Source organism: Numida meleagris, chromosome 1, assembly GCF_002078875.1.
Source record: "Numida meleagris isolate 19003 breed g44 Domestic line chromosome 1, NumMel1.0, whole genome shotgun sequence".
NCBI classification, from domain to species: domain Eukaryota; kingdom Metazoa; phylum Chordata; class Aves; order Galliformes; family Numididae; genus Numida; species Numida meleagris.
Window position 1 is genome coordinate 62,307,157 of NC_034409.1, and position 18,618 is coordinate 62,325,774.

General features: G+C 40.7%; 1 protein-coding gene across 18 annotated transcripts in view; it reads left to right on the plus strand.

Annotated features, from left to right (window-relative positions):
* The window catches only part of CACNA1C (calcium voltage-gated channel subunit alpha1 C), a 429,930-nt gene that overhangs the window by 307,518 nt on the left and 103,794 nt on the right, over positions 1–18,618 (plus strand). For 10 of the 18 annotated variants that reach the window (XM_021389984.1, XM_021389880.1, XM_021389870.1 and 7 more), the window contains 5 exons: positions 114–188; positions 2,124–2,214; positions 10,609–10,635; positions 12,735–12,895; positions 13,690–13,915. In XM_021389984.1, the coding sequence (XP_021245659.1) occupies positions 114–188; positions 2,124–2,214; positions 10,609–10,635; positions 12,735–12,895; positions 13,690–13,915 (580 nt within the window). The remainder of the gene's footprint in view (positions 1–113; positions 189–2,123; positions 2,215–10,608; positions 10,636–12,734; positions 12,896–13,689; positions 13,916–18,618) is intronic. The other 8 variants (XM_021389936.1, XM_021390008.1, XM_021389927.1 and 5 more) reach the window with 1 other exon arrangement.

The following is an 18,618-nucleotide window of genomic DNA, read 5'->3' on the forward strand; positions in this document are numbered from 1 at the left end:
AAGTGGATGTCATGTGCAAGCTGAGTTCCTTGTTTTTTTCTTTTGCCTGTCACTGGCTGCATGTTCTCTATTGATGTCTTGTTCCTGGTACTTGACCATCTTGTCTGTGAAAGGAAGCACTCCAGCTGGCTTGCCTGATAAGAAGAAAGAAAAGTTTTCTTGGTTTAGTCACTCCACAGAAACCCATGGTAATGTTCCACTGCACTTTGTGTCCACACTACGTATATTTGTATGTGTGTTTGTCTATATATCTCTATAAAGACTGACACATAATGTATCTTTGTATATTTCTGCATGTGCGTGCCTTGCTTTTGCTATTGCTTGTGCAGTGTCCTCTTCATGCACTCAAGATAATAAGCTGTTCTGCAAATCAATCTCTTGCTAATGTCTTCAAGATTGTTTCCCATTTGCAAATAAGCTCAAATATGTCTTGAAAGTGCTTTACCTCATCCTCAAAGATGACTTGCCAAATATCAATGTTTTGGTTTTTTTTCCTGAAGGGCTTCGTCTGGACTGAAAATTTTAATTATGAATGTCTCTTTTTCTTACAGTTTACTTGACTCTTCTGTGCACATCAAAATATGAATCCGGTTGATTTCTTTATTCACCTTTCTGAACAGACAAGATTATTAAAATATCTAGTCTTTGTAAAGAAACAGGCACTATTAGAGTACAATATTTCATGGTTATGTAAAGAGTGCTAAAGAGACCATTATTTCATATGGTCTGTGTTCCTGAATAACACAGTACAAGAACTTATAGATTTCCAAAGACATACGTTGGAGGCATTTGCATTATTGGGATGGAGTGCAGGAAAGATTCTGAGGGGCATTTCTATCATAATGCTTTCAAAGCAGGAACCCAGGACCTCTTTGGAAGAAGCTTCTGATATCTTTCTAGCTTCTGAAAGGATGTCTGTGCCCATAGCTCATTAAACATCTGCCCAACTGGAATGCAGAGCATATTTACTCTGTCTCTTTTTTTATCAAGGGCCCGATATTAGATATTTTATTATCAATGGGTATCCTATTTTGACGAGCCATTAGAAGCCTCTCCCACAGCTAATAGTGCATACTGTCAAGATCACCTGTGATATACATCCCATCTGAGAGACCTAACTCTTCCAACTCTTCAGTTGGAAGTATCATTTTCTGTATATTTGAAAAGAGGTGGAAAGGGAGGAGTACACACTGAATGCTGTCCTTTCTCCCACCATGAGTTCAATGTTAGTATGTTGAGGGAGTTACAGCTGGTATAGGAGCTGGGATAAATTCATGGAATGGAAACAGCTAATCTTTTTCATCTACAGAACCAAATAAAATATTCATATCTCATAACGGATGGAAGATGCGACACCTTCTTGAATCCCAGTGAGATAGGTTCACACCTAAGATTGCTTTCATTTGATGGTTTTTCCATGACACTTCTGTAAAAGTGTAGGAGATTCTGTCCAGTTCTTATTTGATGAGTGTCAAAATGAAATCTCTGTTTTAGTTCATATTCATTAGTTTCTTTGTTGGTAATATCTGAAAGGGTCTGAGAGTTTGAATTCCCCTCTTTATCTCTATAAGTTCAGGCTCTAAGTGTAAGGTTAAAACCTGTTAACAGTAGTATACAACAGATAAACCATCAGTGTTACTTATGTGGAACTTGCTATGAGGCCAACTGAAACCTTTTATCTGAATACCTATCAGTCTGGTACTTGTTATTTGCACTCCACTCCAGAAGAGACTGGGGAGGGCAGTAAGATGGTTGGGCTGGTGCAGGGAAAGAGGCATCTTCTTAAGTTTTCACTGAATTAAGCAAATGCTTCTTTCTTGGTTTTGCTAGATTCTCTAATTTTCAGCAATTCTCATTCAAAACAGTTCCTAGGAACTGTTTTAAAGAGAGAGCAAGCAGCTAACTTTTCCCCTTTCTTTAGCATTTGAGTAACCAATGTATGTTCCAAAAATCTACCTGCCCAGCCTTGTCTGTGCAGGGAGGCAGCAGACTTGCTCAGCTAAGTGCTTATTCCTCGGGAGCTGCAGCTGAGGGTCTTTTCAGTAAGACTGATGTGATTCATTAATAGATGTGTCAGGTTCTAATAGACAACCCTCTCTTTTTCTTCCCTTTGACTCTTACAGTGAGCATGCCCACCAGTGAGACTGAGTCCGTGAACACAGACAACGTCCCTGGAGCAGATATTGAAGGCGAAAACTGCGGTGCTAGGCTAGCGTGAGTACATATACACAGTTACATGTGTGTAGGTGCTGGCTTGAGCTTGGTGGTTTAAAGCCAAGGCAAATGTCAGACTCTTTAAGGGGAAGGAAACCACACTATGGGTGAAAAGAGGGTGGAGAAGATCTGTTGATCCCAGTTCTTAATTGCAGGGTAAACTCACTCTGGACATTAGTGGAGAGCCTCTGGGATTACACAGATATAAATAAATTACAGAATTCCCACAATAAGAAGAGCTGAGTTTGCGTAGTAGCTGAAAGAAGTGAAGGATAAGTGTTCTTGTTTTAAAATTTGTCTTTAGTGATAGTTAATCGAATTCAGTATATGCAGACCAAACAGTGGAATTGACTGGTATATTTTAATTTCTCTCATGATTCCTAGGCACTGTAAAGTGCCTTGTAATAGAAATACAAACATGATAGCTCCCATCCTGCAGTCTGAATTACACCCTTAAAGTGCTGAGCACAACATCATAGTGAAAAGTAAATGCAGCAGTTCAGAGGATGTAAAGCCTCCTCAAAATCACACCATTGTAGTAAGTAGACAGACTCAACAACACATGAGATAGCACTTATGGAAGACATTTATACTGTAAGGCATGTTTTTTAACTTCACAGAGAGCATGAATAGACCAGAGGAGTCCTTTCTTCCCTTTTGCATGACTTAAACAAGAATAGACCTTATGCTGCCAGGGAATATGTTAAACGCCCCCCCTTAATTTCCATGAAAACTGGACTAAGCACTATGCTGGAATATTTTGAGGCTCTGTCCTGTCCTTGGACATACTTTGAGCCCTTCTGTTTGGTTAACTGCTGATCATAAGTATATAAGAAAAATTGTTTCGTCAGACCTGTGGCCCAGTGTTCAGACCCTGACAGTGATGGGAGGGGAAGCACACAAGCCTGGTCTTTTCCTGCCTTTCAATCCACTTTACTGCTCCTGAATTCATGTTAGCTGTATTAGAGATCTTAGAAGAGATGCTTCTCCTTTTTGCCTTTAGTGGCCATTTATGGACCTGTCAGCCATGGATTTATCTGAAACTGCTAATGCTGCCTGTCCTCACAATCTCCTGTGGCAGCAAGTTTCAGCTGCTCGCTACCTGCTGCGTAGACAAGTAGTTTAGTGTATCTGTTTTAAGCTGATATACTACGACTTTCAGTTGATGCCCTTTCCTCCTTATACTGTGAGATCTGGTGATCAACAGTTCTGCGTTCAGCTAATCTATCACTTTCATGTTTTCATAAACCTTGATTGTATCTCCCCCACACACTCCTGGCCTTCTCCTCTACAAACTGAAGAGGAAGCGATCTTATCTGCATTACAAGACGTGATATGTGGAATATGTTATAAATTCAATCTGCTCTCCTGGAAGCGTCAGCCAGTGGCTTACAAACCCTAGAAGAAATTATGATAGCTTTCCTTCTCCTGCTTGCTGTTGTCTACCTGCTGAGTCTGGTTTCGATTATAAACTCTTTTCAGAAGTAACCAGTCAAGGTCTATTCACAGCACTAAGGCAGCTGTAGCTCTCTCTTTAGCACATCGCTGAGCTGCCTGTGCTCTTGTCACATTATAGGAAGCAGCAGCTGAATATGTGACCACTTCTTCCATCTGGATCCAATTTGGAGAACCATCTCTATTCTGCAGTTACGGTTCCTAACACAATGGGTCCCCTGGTGCTACACAGTGCCAACAACAATGGCAACTGTTAAGATAAAGTTGCATATATTTTTAATATTACAGTTTGCATTCATTTAATGTCCTTAATCCCAAAGGATCCTCAAACACTTCATGAATTGTACGTGCAACGATTGTTTTCACAGTATTAGAGTTTAGCTATCTTCAGGGTAAAATGTGACAGGTGTTTAAAAACGCAAGGGGAAAGGACACAAGTGTATAAGGAGGTGTATGAGGGATAACTTGTTTTGCGCTTGAACAGTATGGGGAGTTTTCGCAAGGAGAACATAATTCTGTGAACTGGAATGTGGCCAGGAGAGCTGAAGGTTAACCCAATTCTAAACATAATCATGACTTAGAATGGAGTTTACTGAAAATGATCCAACATATCCACAGGAGAATGACAGTCCTGTGGTCTGGCACAGTGCTCACTATGCCTACAGCGTTAGGAGAAGGGGTAGCTATGTCCAGTGCATTTTAACAAAGAAAAGAAAGATGACAGGAAAATGGAACCTCGTTTTTTCTTCTTCCCATGTTGTAAATCTTAAAATAGTGCCTAAGTGTCCCCAAAGCAGTACATATAAGATTGAGAGAGATAAACGGTTTCCTTGCCACATTCCGCTTCATTTGAAAATAGGTGGCATATAGTAGGTAAATTGAAATCTGTTATTGAGAAAGGGGCTTTTTTTAAGCCCCTACCCAAGGACATTCAAAATCCTCAAGGCCTCACAGAGATTGCTTTTCATCTCTAAGAGATGAATGGGAGCCTTCGACCAGGAAAACGAATGACTCTATCATAGTATTTGAAAGTCTAGAGTGAAATACAAATTTTGTCAGTGCTTCCTGGTTTTATTTCGGAGCTGCAAATTCCTCTCTTATTGGTAAATTCTGATTTGTCTTGAACTCTGATTCCAGTAGGAATATATAAAATATAAGCAAGGATTTCAGAACTGGTTTGAGCAGTAACTTTGATGGAACCTCACTTAGAGCATCAGAATTTAGTCAGGGCTTCCAGTAATTAACTCAATACTGTTCAAGGATAGAAGTAGTTCTTGTGGGAAGTTGAGCTTTTCAGATGTGTTCCTAATGTAGTACCAGTGAACTTTCAGTAAGTATTAATGATTGTGATCATGACATCCTGGTTTATGGTAGTTGAAGGCTAATTCCAAAATCCTGAGCAGTCATCTGCCCTGTGAAGTTTGTTTTTAGAATTGAAATGGCTAGGGAAGTTTTTTGTTTAGTTGTTGAGTTTCATATGTTGAGTTTCAGATGACTCTTCATTTTAACCAGCCTACTAAAATGCCTACCCAGTGGCCAAAAGTTACCATTGTCTTACTATAAGCACATTTTTTCCAGGGGTCAGAGACTGCACTGGGCAAGCTGCAGCTAGACATGACTGAAGTATCAGGGAGATTTTGAGGCAGAGGTAATATGTTTATTTATTTAGTGGCATCAGGCTGTTAGGGCATTTAATCACCTCAGCAACACCACCACCATGGTTACAGACGGACCTTGCCATCAGAATGAAGAAAAAGAAAATGTACCTCGGAGACTGAAGGAAAAAGCATTTTTATTAACGATAACTCTGAATTACTGGCTGTTCTTTTTGTTCTTATAAAAAGCTGTAGAGCTTTGAAAGGCATCATCTGTGAATGACAGAAAGATCTGCTTGAGAAGCCAGGCTCAAGCATGCCTTTTGGAAAAGGAGATTTTCCCTGACAGCCTTTCTCAGCTCCACAGAGACATATGCTACGTGAGATCAGGAGACTACCTCTCAAACACACACTATCTCATACTGATTGTTTCAAAGGAGCTTTTCTTATAGTATCCATACTATCAGCTGTGCTGTCTGGAGCAGTGCCAGCCTTCAAACCAGCAGGAGTTTCAGGAGGAATCTAATATCTCAACTCTTTGCTTATTGGGTAAATCCAGTTACTAAGAACTAAAACAAACAAGCAAACACAAACTTCATTCATATTCATCCCTAGTAATTGGGCTGCTGTCGGGTGAGCTGTGGCAGGGAGTATTTCCCTTCCTAAAATGGGTGCTACTTTTATCAGGTGTCTGAATTTAGAAAAAGTTTTTGTGGGGTTCCATAGGACACTGAAAAATGTCCCATAAATTCCACAGTATATCATCTCTGTCATGATATTGCCTTGTACTGCACTGACATCTGCCCTGTAGTAGAAACACAACAGCTTTTATCCCCAAGGTCAATGTCTGGAAGTGGAACTTATCTTAATTCTGGCATGTCACAGCTTTAATAACCTGTTGCCTCCAGGTGTAAAGAAATGTGTTTTCTCTACAACAAGTATCAGTGAGATAAACCCATAACTAGGAGCAATGGGTTTCTGTTTACAGGACAGCCTTATACCCACAGTGAGTAATTTCTCTTAGCCTCTGTGGTTCCTGCTCAGCAGGCCTCAAATTCCCGCCAACAGGCTGTTGCTCATAATCAACAGTAATCTGTTCTGCGCAGGATGGCAGCATATATAATCGTCCAGTACAACCAGAATGCTAATTTTCTAATACAACCATGCGGACCTGGAGTGCCACAATAGAACTTGCTTTTATATATATGCCTTAGCTAAAAAGAGGCCTTTGTGGAAACTAATGTTCCATGGAGCCATGGTAGAAAACTGAAGCACTTGAGCTCAAAGGGGAAGAGAGCTTAAAATGATCTGCTTTCCCTGAAATAATAAGCCACTTGGCATTTTCACCTTGGCTGGGATTTCCATACATCTGGGGGACAGTTCAATTGCTTTTCCACCAAAGAGGGTTAAAACAAGAAAATAGGATAGAGCAAAATGAACAACCTACACTGGTGTTTCAAAAAACGTTATGTCCTTAAAATATTATGGACAGTGGAAGCTTTCTCTGGCAGCCAAAACATTGGTGATTTTCCTTTGGTGCTTTTCTGGCTATGGTATAGTTGCTTATGCAGCTCTTGCAATAATCAGCATAGTGGCCAGTGGTAAAGGGGAAATATTCATTCTGCTTTCAGGTTTGCTATAGTTGCCATTGGTTTTGACTTAATGAGAAGACAGATTCCTTTGAGGACCAAATTCTCAATCACATCAGTAGCAGTGGAAAGAAAAGTTTACCAAAAGCTCTGAAACCTCTGCTGACTTCAGGAGGAAAACACATGGCAGCAACCATTATATATCAGCATTCACTACTGCTCCTCAGTTTATTTATAAGCATGGCATTCTTGTTATTCACAGTCAGTTCTAGGTATGTGAACAGCAGCATGCCCTTGTGGAGGAGGCATTATCTTCCTGCTTCAGATTCTGTGACGGGCCTTACCTCTGACTGGCCAAAGAGAGAGCAGGGTTATTCACTCAATTCTAAAGTGCTGGCCCATTTTCCCAGTCTGTTTCTCAGCTCAGGAAAGCCTAATAAATAGCAAACCAGCTCAATTTTGAGATAGATAGATCCGGTTTTCTTAAGGATATTCTTTAGATTATTACTGCTGCTAGCAAACAGCCACCTCTCTCTTAAATCCAGCATCACTCCTTTTGGGTCAGCATGCTCTTCAGTGCTTGATTTCAATCCACTTCAGAATTCAAGCTCTCTGGAGCCAATCTTCCATTCTGTTTTGCTTGAAGCTTTTAATAAATGGTCAGAAATGAGAAGTGATCATTGTGTGTCACTGTATAATATTGCAGTATTAATTGTATTGTAATTGCATGTGACAGCCTGGAGGTCCATTGCTTCAGGATGAATCGCAGAGATGTAGCTGAGGGTAGAACTTCACCCTAAGACTTCATTTTACTGAGAGATTATTAGGAATGCAGCATGCATTCCTGAAAATGTTATGTCACTGTATACTTTTGTCCTAGGAATGTGTGGAAAAAGGAGCCTGGGGTGGGCATCTTCTCTTCAGAGATTCCAGCATCCCTACTAGAACAATGAAATGCACTTCTGTCAGCAGGAAGATAGAAAGGGAAAAATGCTTTCCAAGGTTTTGTTGTGCTGCTTTTTCTCTCAGAATATGGGATATCTCACTACATCTGAGTTATGCTCATTGTCCTGAACTTACGCTGATAAAATCTTTATATTTCACTGTTTTGTTTGCATGTGGTAACTTTACCTCAACCACGTAAGGTTTAGAAGAGTTTTAGAAAATTAAACATAGCTACTCAAATGATAAAGGTCTGATTTCTGAGTTTGCCTTTCTAAAACTTCATCTGAGTTACACTGATCCTATGACAAAAACGCTCAGTAGTGATCTGAAATAATTGTCATATAGGCTCTAATATCATGATTTGAAAGGAAAAAATCGTATTTCTCAAGACATATCAGAGCTGCACCCACCTGGGGAAGATCTCTTTCTTCCAAAGACATAAAACATCCAGAATATGAGGAGTGCAAGAGATCTATGTTTAAACCTATAGCAGAGAATCTGGTTCATTCTGAATCCCTGGCAAGTGCCAGTTTGGAATGTCACAAAGAGGCCATTTGATGGCCTGAAAAATGCCATTAGTGCATTTTTGTGTATAATGTAGTTAATCCTCATCCTGAAAGGCACAGGCTTCTTAATCACAGGTGTCATTTTAAAAAAATATGTTTCAGATTTGGGCATAATATTTTCAAAAACAGTAATTGTACAGTTTGTGTTTCCAAAATTCAGTTTCACTCTTGGATTCAGCCTCTAAATATAAATCTCTTCCTCCTCCCTTGTCCTGTTCTATATATATATCACACCCACTTGTGATAAAGCTTTCTGCCATAACAGTAAGGCAGTGGGGCGGGGGGAACAGCTAACCTGTCGGAGCACTGAATGCACTTGGCTGTTGCTCATAATGCTCCAAAGATGTAATTATCACATGCATGATGAGTACTACACCTGCCACATCTCTTTTGCTTAAATAAATAGAAGATGTCTTAAATGCAGCAGAGCTCCCTTACTGGGAAGCCATCATCTGAGAGGTCATCAGAGGACTTCACAGTCCCTGTCCTTCACTTTCTACTCGACCCCATGATATCTTTCTTGCTCTCTTTCCACCCCACCTGAAGCTTTCTCCCATGAAAGTCTTCCTCTCTCCTTTTCAGTGCTGAGCCTTGTCTCTCATTGCACTATTTTTATTCTTTTTCTTTCTCCTGGCCTTGTCTGATCCTTTGTTCCTGTTGCCTGTAAATCTGATCTATTACAGTAGGCAGCCCATATTAAGCAGGACTTCTCAGTAAGATGTTGGGATCGCATTAACATTAAGGATATGCTCTGTAGGTGCTTCACCAGCCATCCTTATTACAGTTCCATTGTCTCCTTTGCATAATTTAGCATTCTGTTCAGCCAGTGCATTATTTCTTCTTTATCAAAAGAATTCTTGCGTGTGTCTGTAACCATGCTGCTGCCTAGTATGTGGCCTAGACAAGCTGCCTGTGACACAGCAAGAAAGATGTATTCAGTGCAAAGGCTTTTATTTTTATTTATTTTGTCTTGGACCATCTGCTGGTGAAATGTTCCTATCACTAAAATCTCTTCCACATAAGGAAACCGACCCATCATTCTTTGTCAGTGACCGATGTCCTCAAACAGTTTTAAGACTGCTACAGAAGGTAGCGTTGGATGCTTTAAGAATTGCTTTCCCCTATGTCTGCTAACAACGGCTCCATTTTTAAGCCAGTACAGAGAGACCTTTGCTGACTGTTGTCAACAATGAATCACTTTCCTATCATAGAGGGAACCTTAAGAAATGCTTCCATTCAGCAGGAATGTCTTATTCATAGTCACTCTCCAGATCTTCATTTCTTTTGTTATTGGTAGTTGATCCTAAAGCTTCCTAAATCATCTCTGGCGAATGTCATTGCATCCACATACCTTTATTCTCTCTCTGCCTGTACCAGTGTGTACTTACCACAAGACAGCCAGAGATTCAGGGACTTACAGGGCAAGTGTCAAACAGGGCAAGATAGTGACTATAGAACTAGGGTTTGTCTCTAGCCTTGCCTGTGACTTCCTGTATAAGGCTAATGAGATTATTGAAGAGAATGATCCTGAGTGCATGGAATTAGACACTTAAACATGTATATAGTGGGAGTGTGTCTCAACTTTTAGAGTGCTTAATAACCAGAAATTCATTGACAGTGACAGAATTTCTGATAGTTCAGCCCGTTTAAATTCAGATCACTTTACACAGATAATGAAGACAAATAAATATGAGTGTTATTATCTAAGTATGAGAACATTGACCATATACTGTTTTTCCCTCAACTGCTGGGGAAAAAAAAAGAAAACACCATTTTCCCCATGGTTTTATAATGTGCTTATATATCCTGAAGTGACAGGTGATGTGTGAAAGCAACATGTCTGTGTGTATAAGTCATATATATTTATATATATATAAACAACTAGCAAATAAAAGAAAAAGAGTCATACTCGAAAAATAAATTTAGAAGCAGATGTACAGTAACCCTAGCATTAGGCCATGCCTTCACCCAAGAGAAAGGCTGTTTGCTGATCTCCATAGGTGGTAGACTCCCACCACAGCATGACTTCTGCTTCATGACTCCCACCAAAAAAAAGGTTTGGATATCAGAGAATCCTAATCCTATCCAGAGCCTACATTACCTTACACGGGATTCCAAAGGAAAAAAGTATACATGCATAAAATTAATTGAGCTTAACTTTGTTTCTTTCTGTTGCTATTCTCATAAAAGCCTAGGAGGTATGGGAAAGCTTCAGAGATTTTAATGGCAGTTCTTATCTTTCAGGCATCGAATCTCCAAATCTAAATTTAGGTAAGTAAAACTGACTTTTGTTTTCTTCCTTTGCACGGATTTTGTTCCTTACCTTGTGAAGTGGTTTATTCCTGCATGTGTGGGGCACAGTCTTGCTTCTAGGGCATGCTGCCACATGTGGTAGATTTTAGTCAATCATCTACCAAATACCAATACACTTCTACTAAATTTCATACTGAAATAAGGCACAGGGACTACTGAGAATATATCACTCAAAAATACATATCTGATTGCTACCTTTGCATCTTGAACCATAAAAAAATAAAAGCAGAAGGAAAAGAAGTTCTACCACATAATTACATTACGCCCATCAACATCAACCCTGTCAGCTCAAGGTTCTGTTTCCTACACTTGGTTCCATTACTCTGCTCTGCTTGACTGTAAATCTTTCAACTGATAAAGTCCGAATCTTCAGGTTATTTGTGAAGTGTTCCCTTTTACCAGGAGACATGTGAAGCCGTTCTGGTGATAATTCCTTCTCTGCTGACTTAAAGCTCTTAACAATGTGCAGCAATCTGCAGGTAGTCATCTGTGGGTTTTCACTGAAAAAGCTGACCAAATCCTTGTAACTTGATTGTTGACATCCCAGTCCATTTCTGCCTTTTCTGTAGGAGTCCAGCAGCCTCCTTTACTCTGAATTCAAAGTCAATTTTATAAAAAAGTAAATTAGCTTTCAAAGCAACTGAGACAAGACTCTTTCTTTCAAATTACTCAAATAAGGAACAGTAATGTAAATTCAGGAATCTGCATGTGTACGTATTGCCAATATGTATCCCTCTGCAGAGTGTTGCATGCATAATCACATTCGTACAGTCCATGGATTTCATTATGCCAGGTGTAAGCACAAGAAAACACTTGTGTCACCACATGGTGATGTTCCTTCTCCATTAGTTCAAAATAAACATGAAAGTGTGTGAGATTGCTTATGGTTTAAGGACAATGTAAAATGCCTAAGTGTTGTGACCATTTTGAAAATTGAAAGATCATTTCCTGTTCGCAGTCCACTACAAAACACACAACAATGATTAAATGCTTGAGCTACCTAGACTAGATGCAAAACTAATTGCAAAGCTAAAACAGCTTGGATTTGATTGTCTGTTAAAACACTGTTGTGAAATTCTCAGCCAGAGTGCAATGTGCACATTGCCTGGCTTTATTTTATCTAGATGCTGAGCCCTGACCTCAAGTATGGCCACAGTTTATCACTGGAAATTATATGTAAGAAAAGACTAACCAAAAGATGTTCTCTCCTCCTATGTCCTGGAATGTTTGTCTGTGCAACTCTATAGAGCACACACACACACCTATGTATATAATGTATATAATATCTATATAAAACTATTAGTTTTATTATACCTTGGCAAGTGTTGCCTGGAAACTGGTTGCTATGCAAGTTAAATTCTGACAAGTAGGAGGTGAGTAATTAGCTTTAAATATCTTCTGTGGTTAGTAATTACCCTCAGAAATCAGTGACACAAGAGAATGTCTTCTTGGAAGGCAAACTTTAAAAGATCTTTTGATTAACAAATGGTATCCTTAGTTCCAGGCAAGAAGGTGAGATGCTGAGATCCCCTAAATCTTTCTGTTCAGAGTTAGCTCTGGGATTGCACTAAATTCTGATCATTGCCAAATGTTGGATACCTTCCGCAGGTATTTTATTTGATCTTACCACTCCAAGGGCCTTCTGTACAGAATGGGAATCTTTTCACTGGCTGTCCCAAGGCTGGGCCAAGTTCCATTTCAGGCCACAGGCAGTAAATAGAAGAAGAATAATGATTTTTGTGGGAATTGGACTGAAAGACATCTCAGGGTAGCTGTGATAGATGTATTAATCAGATTAAGATGTTGCTTGAAGAGGTTTATTCACCCTTAAATGTTGCAAATTGGTTTAGGACTAACTTTATTCCTAGAGCTAAAGAAAGGATGATCACAACCGTCGACTCAGATGAGAGTAAGAGTATGTTTCTCATGGTGAACTTTAAAGTTATTCCCTACCATTTTCAAACAATGAATTAAGACTAGGGCCTCTCTTCACAGAGATTTGCAGTAGCCTAAGGATCTCTATCTGAAAAGCACTTTTCCTTTTCTAATTTTTCAAGTCGCTATTGGCGCCGATGGAATCGATTCTGCAGACGAAAGTGCCGTGCTGCTGTCAAGTCCAATGTTTTCTACTGGTTGGTGATCTTCCTTGTGTTTCTCAACACCCTTACCATTGCCTCTGAACACTACAACCAGCCAGACTGGCTTACTGAGGTTCAAGGTGAGGAGAGTGTGATGGTTCTGTTCATTTTGGTCAGTGTTAAGAAAGGGTCCTGTGGGAGGAGCTGATGTGCTAGGCTACACAGTGTAAAAGGAGCATGCACAGCTTCAAATAGTCCTCTTTCTGAGGAGGATCTTAAACAATGCAACAAAACATCAATCCACATTAGGAGAGGTTTCAGGGAAGACATAAATCCCTCATGTTTAGCCAAAGTGATATTCCACTTGTTGTAGGTGAAATCAGGAGCCTATGCTGAATGAATACCTGCAGCAATTGGATTTCTAATTTATGGATGGCTTCTGGTATCCAGTAGTTTTCCAGGGTCTTCCCTGTAACATCATTTGAGATAAATTTGAACTACCAGGAAAGTGGCAAAGAGTGATTTTTGAAGTTCTCCATTCTGCAGTTGAATCCTCACTGGAGGTGAGAGCAGCTGAAAGGCTTAATTAAGCAACAGCAGGTAGCACAGCAGCTCTTCTATTCCCACTCCCATCTGCAGATGACAAGTGTGATGGGAGACTGAGCACGGGAAGTCATATCCCTGCCGCGGAGGTTGTGCGGTTGTGTAATACATCACAGCTGTATCTGCAATACATAAGAATTGCTGTAAGCATCCTTGTAAAACATCTCTGTGGATGAGATGCCCACACCTTTTAAGTCTGACCCAAGCTTGGATAAGGTTACTCTTTCAGACTGATCCCGGAAGGAAGTTCTTACAGGGAAGAGTCAATAGTTAATCTGTGATGATCTTTTGATTAAGTTTCCTTAATCTGTTTCTGTTTGTTTTTCATGAGACACTGCCAATAAGGTGCTGCTAGCTCTTTTCACGGCAGAGATGCTGCTGAAGATGTACAGCCTTGGTCTCCAGGCCTATTTTGTGTCCCTCTTCAACCGCTTTGACTGTTTCATTGTGTGTGGAGGAATCCTGGAAACAATTCTGGTTGAGACGAAGATCATGTCCCCACTGGGCATTTCTGTGTTGAGATGTGTTCGGCTATTAAGAATATTTAAAATCACAAGGTACTTCTGCGCTTCTTTCAGAATGTATGAGGGCTTCACAATGTGTGTAATCTCAAGTCACTCACGCAGTGCTTTTTTCACTTATTCTACCATTAATTGTGTAGTGAGAGTGCTACCATCTTCTGACAACCAAGGCAGGATGTGGAGGGCTGAACAGATTGGCTGTCCCTGATTTGAGTTGTAAGGATTGGTGAGAAGTCTGTTATGGGGGACTGAAGACATTTGATACCATGCTGATTAATCAAAATCTGGGAGGATAATATGAGTTTGTGCTCTGAATTTCCTTGTAAAAGACAAAATGAAAACAAAAGAGCAGATAGCCTTGTGACATTTTCTGATACTTTAAGGGTAACAGAGCCTGAAAGACTACTATGAGCCAAAACAACATTTGAATGAGGATGCCATGACAGCTCCAGGAGACTCAACTGTGGCCTAAGTGTCAACACAAGCAGCTATGGGCAAAAGGTGAAGTCAGTAGACTGGCATGAAGCAGCAGCTCCACAAAGAAGCCAGACTTTCCCAGACTCCAGTCTCTCCTATTTTTGCTTTTCTTTCTTCCTTCTCTCTACAGTGGTGCCTATTAAACTGTTACTTCTCCATGCAGACATTGCACTTTCAAAACATCAGCTTGATTTGGATGAAGTTTTTCAGCTTCAGGGAGGATGTAAGAGACGTCAGCTCCTTTCTTACCCGATTGGAGCTCTTGGAACGAATTTGCCTATGTGGTCACTCATAGTAGCAAAGGGCCTGCCTTTTCCCATGTGGGCACTGGTCAGCATCTTACATAAAGCTTGGCTGAGGTGATGAAAGAGTGAATTTTATGCAGGCTTGGCTACAAAAAATGTGCCTAGAATTGCTGCAAATTCCCCCAAAGGAAATTTCTGACAAATTTGAGATACAAGACACAGAGCATGAGAAAAACACAACCAGAACTGGAAGGCAGTCAAGATGGCAGAGCTGAGAGGCAGAAAAAACAACAGACTTGGACTCTCGTATTGTACAAAATTTACCCTTAAAGCTTCTGAGCCTCAAGTCTCTGGCAGTGTTGATTGTTTTCAGAGTCAAATGGCAGAGACAGAATATCAGTTTACAATCTTGGAGAAAGTGGCAAATCAAGCTTGCAACTACTAGAACAGAAAAAAAGGTCGTCTTATTTAGACTCGATGGCAGGAGAGAGAAAAATGTTCCAATTAACAAGAATTTCCAGCAAGAGAGATGTCTTTGCCCTTTCAGAAATAGTGGAGGTCTCTGGTCCAGAGACTGTTTTTCCTGGATCTTTGGGTCTGAAAGCTATCATCACTGAGTCCCAGGCCTGGTTTCTGAGGAAACCAGTAGCTGTTTCAAGCATTGGGTAATCAGATATACCCAGGGCAACATACCAACAGCTATAAAAGCATAAGCTTCTACATAGCATGCTGGAGAGGTCATTGTTTTTTCTAGGCATTTCTCCACTCCTACACAAAATATATCTAGCTAGCAGAATTCTCTAGTAGAAAGGAAAATGTTGAGAGAATATCATTAATACTTTAAGAGGCTTCATCTATTGGAATACTCAGATATTCCTAAGGATTCTGGCAGAGATGTAAAGTAGGAAGCAGCCAGCAACAGGTCTAGTTATACTTACATCCCTTCTGCAGCATATCTCAAATCCAGTTTTGCATAGAAAAAAATATTACATGGAATACATCTTGTAATTTGTGCAGGTGTCTATGGGTAAAGCACAGTCAGAGCTGAGGAGTAACTCACAATGAATAATACACTAATTGGGTTTTCCCTTCTTTCCTTTTCCTAAATTATTGGCAAGTAGGTTGCAGTAGTTTCAGATTTGTACGTTTTTTAATTATTTATAATTTTCTCCATGGTTTTTCCCCTCTGTGGGTGAAGTTAACCCTCATATGGAAGGCCTTAGCACAAGCCTCCAACGCTGCACTTCAGGCTCACTCATTTCAGACTGCGGGAGAGAATATTCTGGCATTAAAGCAAAACTTTTACTTCGGGTGTTCTCCAGGTCTCCTTTATTCACTCTGCTCTAAACACAGCGGTAGTTTAGTGATATTTACATTATCAGTACTGCTGGAAAACACCATCTGTGTGGAACAATAATATAGAAAAATACAGTCTTGGAAAGGTAGGAAGAATAGTAATGATGATAGTGTAATGTTTTATGTCATATGTGTATTCATGAGCAGTGATGTGGACATACAGTGGAGGTGGAAATAGTGATAATCGGCAGCATTAAAAAGGCACAAAGCAGGGAAAATTCTATGGAGATGGTATGTCAGTAGTTAGCCTAATTGTTTTATAATTGTGTGGATTTTCTGTGATAAACACCAAGCAAAAACAAATTCTGGGTGCTTTAAGATAATACACTTCTAGGAAAAGCACAAATACGGCTCCCCAATATAAAAGAAACAAATAAAGACACTATCAGATGAACAACACATCATTTTAGAAATCACATTTAGAATTTCAAGAGCAAACATTCTTCCAAAATTATAAATATTCTTCAGAATCATTTTGTCTTGAGCATTAGTTGAGTAATTTGGGACTCCTCACTGAGGGGCACTGAGGCACCCCTTTGCTGCCCAGATAATCTATCTAGAGGTTTGCTGCCTGCCAGGGGCCCACATTCAGGATATCAGGAAAAGGCTGCCAGGAATCGTAAGCTGGAGGACTACTATTCACTCCTGCTCTTTATAGCTGGGCCACAGGAGGCTGCAACTAGGAAATTACAGAATATTAAAAATGACTTTATATCCCTTGGAAAGATGTTGAAGGGATCAGGAGCACAGTGTTCTTCTCAGTCCTCCTGGTTGGAATCTGGGAACTGGGCAGAAGGAGGAGAACAGACAAATTGAATGAATGCCTGCATGGATGGTGTCGCACTAAGGGTTTCAGGTACCATGATCTTGGATGCACCTTCAAGAGATCGGGCATGCTGACATCAGATGGGATGCAACTGACCAAGAGGGGCAAGAATATACTGGGCAGCAAGCTGGCTTGGGTGATCACCAGGGCTTTAAACTAGATTTGATGGAGGAAGAAGGGGTACTTCTGAGTGACAGAGAAGGGCCAGGGAACACTGTCACTTCAGGAAGCAACAGGAGAAAACCTCAGATTTGTCCCACTGGAATTAGGGAGGGCTCCTCCAAGAAGGTAATGCAGCCAGTAGCCCAATAAAGAATTGATTGGGTGGTCACAGCCAGAAAGTTGTGGTCAACAGCTCTATGTCCAAGTGGAGGCTGGTCAGGAGTGGTGTCCCCCAGGGGTCAGCCTTGGGACCAGTGCTCTTCAACATCTTTATCAGTGACCTAGACAATGGGATTGAGTGCACCCTTAGCAAGTTTGCTGATGACACTAAAATGAGTGGTGCAGTTGATAGTACAAAAGGAAGAGCTGCCATCCAAAGGGACCTGGACAGGCTTGAAAAATGGTCCCACTAGAAGCTGGTGAGATTCAACAAGGCCAATTGCAAGTTGTTCCACTTGGGTCAAGACAATCCCAGATATGTATACAAACCTATGTATGGGAGAAAAACTCATTGAGATCAGCCCTGCAGAGAAGATCTTGGGGGTCCTGATGGACAAAAAGCTGGACATAAGCCAGCAGTGTGCGCTTGCAGCCTGGAAGGCCAACTGTATCCTGGGCTGCATCAGAAGGGTGGCCAGCAGGGAGATGATTGCTTCAGTCTACTCTGCCCTTGTGAGGTCCCATCTGGAGTGTGGCTTTCAGGCCTGGGGCCCCACGCACACACAAGAAAGGTGCAGAGTTGTTAAAAGTGCATCCAGGGAAGGACCACAAAGATTATCAGAGAGCTGGAGCATCTCTCTTACGAAAAATGGCTGAGGGAATTGGGCTTGTCTAGCTTACAGAAGAGAAAGCTCCGGGGAGACCTCATTGTGGCCTTCCAGTACTTGAGAGGAGGTTATAAACACAAGGAAGACTGATGTTTTATATGGCCTGATAGCGAGAGAACAAAGGGGAATAGGTTTTAAATGAAAAGAGGGGAGATTTAAATATTAGGAGAAAATGTTCTACCCAGAGTGTGGTGAGGCCCTGGCACAGGCTGCCCAGAGAAGCTGTGGGTGCCCCATCCCTGGAAGCATTCAAGGCCAGATTGGATGAGGCCCTGGGCAGCCTGATCCGATGGTGGCAGCCCTGCCCACAGCGGTGAGGTTGGAACTGGATTATCTTTAACGTCCATTCCAACCCAAGCCACTCTGTGAATCTACAATTAGACAGGCAGCCAGTATAATCTGTTCTATTCTCCCTAATTTTTACAGCACCGTACAGACAATTTTTGCTTGTTGAGAGAACACAAATGATTGTCTTTTAAGACATACTACTTCACTGCTTTATAAATCCTTATATTTATTCCTATATGTTTTGAAGATAAATCAATTTGTTTGCAACAGTTTACTGAAATTTGATATTTCAAACCCAAATCCTGCCACTGTATATGCCACTGTAGGGAAGAGAGGCATGGCACCTTTTTTTGTACCTGCTTTCAAAATGGTTTTATATTGGATGAACAGTGTGGGAAGCTTTCCCACAAAGAGGCTTCCAGCTGTCACTACTGTTTTAAGCTCTGCATTTGTGATTGCAAGTATCATAAAGCCATAGTGGAAAGCAATGAAGAGGAGAGAGAAGAGAATAAAAGAAGACATTAAGCTCTAATCCAGTTCTGCATTTGATTTCTATGT